Genomic DNA, 8,459 nt, shown 5'->3' with positions numbered 1-8,459 from the left:
ATGCTAGCATGGAAAGCGGACGTTAAACGATGATGATGATATACACCCATCACAAACACATACACATGCACACATACACATGCACACAAACACACACATTAGTCATTTGTTTTCTTATCCAAAACTACGTCAAAAGTACTGAATGGATCTTTATGAAATTTGGAAATTATATTCTTTGCATAACGGCCATAACGGCCATAACAAGGGAAAACAAGGAACATAGTTTACAACGAGGTGTTATAATCACAACAGCAAGAAAGTATGTACATGATCACCTTCTTTTACGAAACTTCATTGACTTTCATATATTTATATTGATATACATATATATATATATACGTGTGTTTGGGTGCGTGTGTGTATATACATCTCTATATATAAAGATGATGCGTAGTCTAGACGGCGTTTTTAGATTTCATTATTCTCTTTAACCCGGGCAACGCCGGGTATTTCTGCTAGTTTCTAATAAATAATTATAAAAATATAATAGGATTTTTTAAAACATTGAGTGACTATTCAGGTCCAGCTGAATAAAATAGGAATCTGAGGGGTCTATAAATTAAAGAAATGGTTGAGAACCACTGCTTTAAATCAACCAGTATGTTATAAGTGACATTTGGCAGAGGGGTCTATAAATTAAAAAAATGGTTGAGAACCACTGCTTTAAATCAACCAGTATGTTATAAGTGACATTTGGCAGAGGGGCAACTGCATTGAGGACCATTTAAGGGTCTGTTTCTGTTCTTGGATTATAGATTAAATCTGTAGTTTGGCTTACCACCGTCTAGTCTTTTGGATGACAATAACAGCATTCTGTCTATTGTAGTCATTTAAAGGTCTTGGCCCTGTATTTAATCTCTGACAAACCCATTAACCAAATTAAGATATTGTTTGTTCTTTTATTGGTTTTTGTTTTGAAGAAGGGCTATACTGGTGGCATTCACAGGTCGTCCAAGACCAAGTGAAAAGAATTTGCAATTTGATGTTTGTAGAGAAGAAATTCTAGCGGGTATGACATTATGGTGGGGAAACAGGCTGGGTTTAGTGTTTTGTGTACAGTGTGGTAGTGGGTGGTTGGTATGGTGTTATTTCCACCAGGTTTATGCAATCGTGTTGAAGTTCCCTTGTTTGCTCATATTCTTTTCTGTGTTGTAATTCTGTTTATGAGTTTATTTTTTTTCTAATTTTTACAGAATAAAGAAACGTAACCCAGGTAGTGCACCTCAGTTGGGAGATCGTGTTCCCTATGTGATAATTGCTGCACCAAAAAACACAGCGGCTTACCTTAAATCTGAGGTATGGTCTCCCTCCCTCCCTCCCATCTTTCCTTCATTCCTTCCTTCCTTCCTTTACCTTCTTTATCTTCTTTACTTTTCATCATTTCAACCTATTTGATACCAATTCACCAGAGACTATCCCTTGTTCAGTGATGCAAACTTCCTGTTTTAAACTGATCTAAATTAAAACCGTCAATCAAAATTCTGTGTTGATGTATGTTCCAAACACCATCATAATAATGGCAAAATTATTTTGCTAAATTCTTCATTATTTTTAAGATTAATTTAAATAAAAGCAGTGTATTTCAACAGTGATATGATAACAGAAGAGTTAGGTGGATTCTTTTGCTTTTCTTATTCAAAAGGATAGCCTTGTCATATTTTATGTCATGTTGAACCTCCTTGAGAACTATGTTGAGGGTACACGTGTCTGTGGAGTACTCAGCCACTTGTTTATTAATTTCATGAGCAGGCTGTTCTGTTGATTGGATCAACTGGAACTGTCATAACCAATGGAGTGTCAGTTATATCTTTTAACCCTGAAGAGAAGGGCTAGCTATTGGGATGTGGTCTTAGTTATGTTAAATTGTGCTTTCATCAAGAGAGGTCCTCTGTGATTGTGAAACCCAACAGTTGGAGCAATTTTAGGGGCTCCAACAGTGATATTCACAGTTAAGAATTGAATGTCACTTGTACTGTTCCCTCTCAGAAAAGCTTTTCAAAGAACTTCCACTCCATTACAGTGATGTCATTAGGAGGTGGTATCAATGGTTGATGCTTTAAAATGATTGATGCTTTAGCTAGCTACTAGCTTTGATACTTAACTTTCTTTTCTCATGCATGTGCATAAAATATCACATCTAATCAGACTTATTTTTTTCCTGTTACAGGATCCCATCTATGTACTCGAGAACAATATCCCTATTGATACTGAATACTACCTCACTAACCAGTTGTCGAAGCCATTGCTGAGAATATTTGAACCAATTCTTGGAGAGAAAAAAGCAGAATCGGTCCTCTTAAGTATGTAACAGTTTATAATTGAACACCTTTGGTTTCAGCTCACCTTAGAATACCTCCTAGTCTGGTTCCCATGTTACCAACCAAGTTGAAAGCACTAATATTAAAGTGTTTATATTTAAATTGAGTGAAGGTGCATGGCTCAGTGTTTAGAGTGTCGAGCTTACAATCACGAGGTTATGAGTTCGATTCCCAGACTGAGCCGTGTGTTGTGTTCTTGAGCAAGACACATTATTATGAGTTGTGATGTCACTGGTGCCAAGCTGTACCGGCCTTTGCCTTTCCCTTGGATAACATCAGTGGTGTGGAGTGAGGAGGCTGGTATGCATCAGTGACTGCTGGTCTTCCATAAACAACCTTGCCTGGACTTGTGCCTAGGAGGGGAATTTTCTAGGTGCAATCCCATGGTCATTCATAATTGAAGGAGGTCTTTATTTACTATATTTAAATTAATGGTGGTGAATTGTTAGAGTTTTGAATAGAATGCCTCACAATATTTCTTCTGACTCTCAGCATTCTGTGTTCAAGTCCTACTGAAGTCAACTTTATTTTATATTTTTTGGGGTCAATAATCTGTCCTCGTGGATTATATGTCTTAGTTGATTTACACCTGACCCCTTCCCCCCACCTTTTTTTAAATGACTCAGTCACTGTTCACTTTCTGTGCATTATTCTATGTTCTGTACATGCACTTTTGGTTATCTTTTCTTATTTCTTTATTGTCCACAAGGGGCTAAACATAGAAGGGACAAACAAGTACAGACAAAGGGATTAAGTCGATTACATTGACCTCAGTGTGTAACTGGTACTTAATTTATCGACCCCAAAAGGATGAAAGGCAAAGTTGACATCAGCGGAATTTGAACTAAGAACGTACTGGCAGACAAAATACCGCTAAACATTTCGTCCGGCGTGCTAACATTTCTGCCAGCTCACCGCCTTTTAGTTGTCTTTTCTGATGAGTTGTAGTGCACCTGAGCAGTGTATACATTAAGTTCTTTATGTTATACACACACACACATATATATATATATGTGTGTTTGTGTTATTGTATGGTTAACAACCTTTAGTTGCAGTTGTGATGAAACATCTAAATATATCTAAAAATAAACATGGCTAATATAAAGTAGATATAACAAACATGTATAATTATAATTATGCTCCAACTCATTAATATATTTGTTTCTGTTTTTGTTGCATCAGTTTTTTTAATATTATTGTCTATGTTATTGTAGGAGGTGACCACACTCGAACAAAAACATTGGTTATATCCAAAGTAGGTGGCCTGGCTGCCTTCACCAAGAAGAAAAGTACCTGTATTGGTTGTAAAGCTGTGTTGGACAGTGGCAGTAAGTAAGGCTTTGATAACCTTCACTGTGTGTATGTTTGTGTCTGCATATATATATATATATATATATATATATATATATATATATATACATGTGTGTGTTTATGATGCATAGTTTGGTGTACATATGTGTATGTAGCTAACAACACCCAAAAGCAATAGAATTAATTGAGAATTATAAGAAACTAGAGTGTTTCTGACTTATTGGCTCTCTTCAGCTTATGTACAATTTACTCAAGTTTTGTTTGGACCCTGCCAATTGCTGTCTTCTGGCTTCTTATAAGTTAGTGGACATTTGTTTTACTGGTGTAAATTCTTAAACACTCATATACATTATATATAATATCAGTATATGTATTTCTGTATATATCGTATATATTTCTAACTTCTGTCAGTGTATAATTTCTATAGTGTATGTGTGTGTGTATCGTCATCATTTAACGTCCGTTGGCCATGCTGGCATGGATTGGACGATTTGACCAGGCTGGCACACTGGAAGGCTGTACAGCACCAACCACTCCGAGAGTGTAATGGGTGCTTTTACGTGCCTCTGACACAGGTGCCATTTGCATGACACTGGGATGCTTCTGTGTGCAACTGGCATGGGAACCAATTTGCATGACACCGGTATCTGCCACAGCTGTGATTTTGCTCGACTTGATGGGTCTTCTCAAGCACTGTATAATGCCATTGGTCTCGGTAATTGCCTCCGTGAGGTCCAACACTTGAAAGGAACTCAGCCACTTTGCCTCCGAGAGGCCCAACGCTCAAAAGGTGTTCTTTACATGCCACCAGCATGGGTGCACTTGGCTTCATGGGTTCTCTCAAGCACAGCACATCGCCAAAGGTCTCGGTTACTAGTCATTGCTTCTGTGAGACTCAAAGTTCGAAGATCATTTCTTCACCACCTCATCCCATGTCATCCTGAGTCTACCTCTACCACAGGTTCCCTCCACAGTTAGAGATCGGCATTTCTTTACACAGCTACCTTCGTCCGTACTCTTCACATAACCATACCAGTGCAGTCGTCTCTCTTGCACACCACATCTGATGCTGTTTATGCCTAACTTTTCTCTCAAGATGCTTACACTATCGAACATGTACAGGGCCATCTACTTGAAGGGATTTGTGATTTGTCTGCCTTTCTATGTACTAAAACTGGGTTTTGCCAAGTTAATTCTAAGGCCCTTTGATTCTAGACCTTGCTTCCACACCTGAAACTTCTTCTCTAGTTCAGGTAGGGATTCAGCTATAAGAGCAAGGTCATCAGCGTAGAGGAGCTCCCAGGGGCAGCTGTCCTGAATTCCTCTGTTATTGCCTGGAGGACTATGATGAACAAGAATAGACGGAGCGCCAATCCTTGGTGAACTATTTGTACTTATAGTCAACCCTCAGCTTAATGGTAGCATCCCTGTACATAGCTTGTACAGCTCTCACCAACCACTTGTCTATGCCTAGTTTCTGCATTGACATCCAGATAAGGGATCAGCGGACCCTGTCAAAGGCCAAGTACAGAGGTTTATCTTTGGCTATGTATTTCTACTGCAGCTGCCTTACCAGAAATGTAGCATCAGTGGTGTTTCTCTCTTGCACAAAAACAAACTGTATCTCATCTAAACTAATTCTCTCCCTAATTAGTTGGGCTATCAATCTCTCTGTAACTTTCATCACTTGATCCAACAATTTGTTTCCTCTAATTATTTCTATCTAAGGCATCACCTTTACCTTTGTAGCAGTTAACTATGGTGCGACTACACCAGTCATTGGGTATGACTCCTTTGTGAACCACCTGATTTACAATACAGGTGACTAGAACATCACCCACACTGCCAGATATCTTAAGCATCTCAATGGTGATTCCTGATGAGCCAGGGTTTTTTTCCTGTCTTCATATCCTTAATTGCTTTATCTACTATGGAACTCTCGATTCAGGTAGCCAGTCCCTCAATTGGGTCAACATTTGGCAGACTCTTCTCCTCCGACTCATTCTCTACGTTCAGCAGTCTTTCATAATGGCATTTCCAAGCCCATTTCTTTGCAGAATCATTACATGCAAGAAGGTAGCAAGCTGGCAGAATCGTTATCACGCTGGGTGAAATGCTTAGCGGTATTCTGAGTTCAAATTCTGCCAAGGTCGACTTTGCCTTTCAACCTTTCAGGGTCGATAAATTAAGTACCAGTAAAACACTGGTGTTGATGTAATTGATTATCCCCCGCCCCCAAATTTCAGGCCTTGTGCCTATAGTAGAAAAGAATCATTACATGCAAGTGCACCATAATCCATACAGACACATTTCTCTCCTATGATTTTTCTCTCTTGCAATCCGAAACACTTCAGTTCTTTGGTCCTCATGTTGCTGAACATAGGCAAGCTTCTGCTTTTCTGTGTCTCGTTCCACATCAGTCTGGAGTGCCCTCCATCCAGATTGAGTATGCATACATGCGTACACCAATCTGGGTGAGGGGTACTCTTGGCTGACTTGGTGTGTTTACCCTAATTTGTTTACAGCAAAAAGTTTCCCCCCGTGACAAAATGCAGTGAATGGCTTTCTTATGGGTTCAAATATTCCTCAAGTATATTTGAACTGATAATAAGTTTATATTTGTGCACATCACTGCTTAACCCTTGGTAGTTGTGGTCGTGGTGGTGGTGGTTGTGGTCACCCGCATCATCATTGTTGTCTAATGGTTTATTTTTTTCTTTGTCCATTTTCAGACAAAGCAGTATGCAAACACTGCAAGTCTCAGGAATCTGCAATCTACCAGAAAGAGATTTGCCAGTTGAGTGCTCTGGAAGAGCGTTTCTCACGTCTCTGGACACAGTGTCAACGATGCCAGGGTAGCCTGCACGAAGACGTCATCTGTACAAGGTAAGCAAGTTGTGGCTTCAACTGAAGAATAGATGAACGATCTCAAGAGGTGTGTGTGTGTGTGTGTATGTGTGTGTGTGTGTGTGTGATTACTTGTATTTCAGTCATTTTCAGAAAAGGGCAAATGTAAACACATGCTCACCCTCACATGATGGGCTTTTTCCATTTCCCATCAATCAAATCCACCTACAAGGCTTTGGTGAGCCTAGGCTTTAATAGAAGACACTTGTCCAAAGTGCTGTATACTGGGACTGAACCTGAAGCCATGTAGTTGGGAAGCAGACTTCCTAACCATACAGCTGTGCCTGTGACAACATACATGAAGTTATTTAGAAGATTAAACCATTTATTGTGCTGATGAGATTATTTGCAAACAACTTGCAGATACAAGTGCTGCCAGTTGAAAGCTCTCCATACTGGATTGTAAGCAAGCTTATTGGGTTATCAGGAGAGAATGCACACTATTTTGGAGTCTTCTTCTTGATGGCATTATTGTGCATCACCACCCCCTACTGAGATGAGGCTGTACTTGCTACATCATCATCATCGTCGTTTAACGTCCGCTTTCCATGCTAGCATGGGTTGGACGGTTTGACTGAGGACTGGTGAAACCAGATGGCTACACCAGGCTCCAATCTGATTTGGCAGAGTTTCTACAGCTGGATGCCCTTCCTAATGCCAACCACTCAGAGAGTGTAGAGGGTGCTTTTACGTGCCACCGGCACGAAGGCCAGTCCGGCGGTACTGGCAACGGCCATGCTCAAAATGGTGTATTTTATGTGCCACCCGCACAAGAGCCAGTCCAGGGGCACTGGCAACGATCTCACTCGAAAGTCCTTACACATGCCGCGGGCACAAGTGCCAGAAAGACGATGCTGGGCACAGGTTCCATCACAATTTCGCTTTCACTTGCCCCAATAAGTCTTTGTATGCTGAGTTTTGTGTCCAATGAAAGGAGACGACGTTGGCATGGGTGCCAGTCGTCGAATTTAACTCTATTTCGATTTCACTTGCCTCAACAGGTCTTCGCAAGCGGAGTTTAGTGTCCAATTTAACTCGATTTCGATTTCACTTAACTGCTTAAAAGGTTTCACTCAATATTCTAGGCATTGCTCATTGTCTCTTTTTATCCAAATCCAGTGGTTTGCCTTCTCCACTGTAGTCTGAATATCACTTATGATGATGATGGTATTTGAGTTAGGTCTAGAAACTACAACCATTGTCTCATATTGCTTCCAATGAATGTTCTACATCCAACTTGGATGTTCTGCTTTCCAGATTACGTCTTCACATTCTTTGACAAGATGTTTGTAATGGTCAATCTGTCATGTCCGAGTGACGTCCGGGCTATCTTCAGTATGCTTAACTGTGAAATGGAACGTTATATACTGATTTATGTTTTGCTCAAATGTGTCGCATTTATTGTGGTCACATACATGACTTGCAGAAAAATACCAATTCTATTTCTTGGTAAATTTTTAAACATCATTACTGGAATAACCGTGAAGTTCAATTTTACATTTAAACAAATCAAAATCTAAAAATGATTGTTCTGAAATTTCTGTATTCCATTGTTGGTAATTCTGTTTCCTATTTTCTTTTCCAGTCAAGATTGTCCAATCTTCTACATGAGAAAAAAAGTTCAGAAAGATGTGTCTGACCAAGGTAAACTGCTACATCGCTTTGGTCACATAGATTGGTAGCTTCTCATTGAGCTCTAAGAGTTTATACACTTATCTAAATACTCATCTGGTTTATATGGTCTACGTTTTCATTGTTTGCCTTTCATGTATGTGTATATATGTGTGTGTGTGTGTGGAGAAAATGCATGTTATAATTGCATTCTTTATTCCTACATATGTTTCAAAGGATTACAACCTATGTGATCCATAGGGATCTGTGATATTAAAATTGTAACCTTCTCATAATTATATATATATATAT

General features: G+C 39.4%; 1 protein-coding gene across 1 annotated transcript in view; it reads left to right on the top strand.

Annotated features, from left to right (window-relative positions):
* The window catches only part of LOC106881377 (DNA polymerase delta catalytic subunit), a 54,954-nt gene extending 46,506 nt beyond the window's left edge, over nucleotides 1-8,448 (top strand). The window contains exons 21-25 of the mRNA XM_014931744.2: nucleotides 1,194-1,296; nucleotides 2,168-2,300; nucleotides 3,533-3,646; nucleotides 6,362-6,515; nucleotides 8,122-8,448. Coding sequence (XP_014787230.1) covers nucleotides 1,194-1,296; nucleotides 2,168-2,300; nucleotides 3,533-3,646; nucleotides 6,362-6,515; nucleotides 8,122-8,218 — 601 coding nt within the window. The 3' untranslated portion in view covers nucleotides 8,219-8,448. The remainder of the gene's footprint in view (nucleotides 1-1,193; nucleotides 1,297-2,167; nucleotides 2,301-3,532; nucleotides 3,647-6,361; nucleotides 6,516-8,121) is intronic.
* The last annotated feature ends 11 nt before the right edge of the window (nucleotides 8,449-8,459 follow it).

This window comes from Octopus bimaculoides, chromosome 11, assembly GCF_001194135.2.
Source record: "Octopus bimaculoides isolate UCB-OBI-ISO-001 chromosome 11, ASM119413v2, whole genome shotgun sequence".
Classification (NCBI taxonomy): Eukaryota; Metazoa; Mollusca; class Cephalopoda; order Octopoda; family Octopodidae; genus Octopus; species Octopus bimaculoides.
Note: the sequence above shows the minus strand (reverse complement) of the source record. Positions and strands in the feature narration are given on the sequence as shown.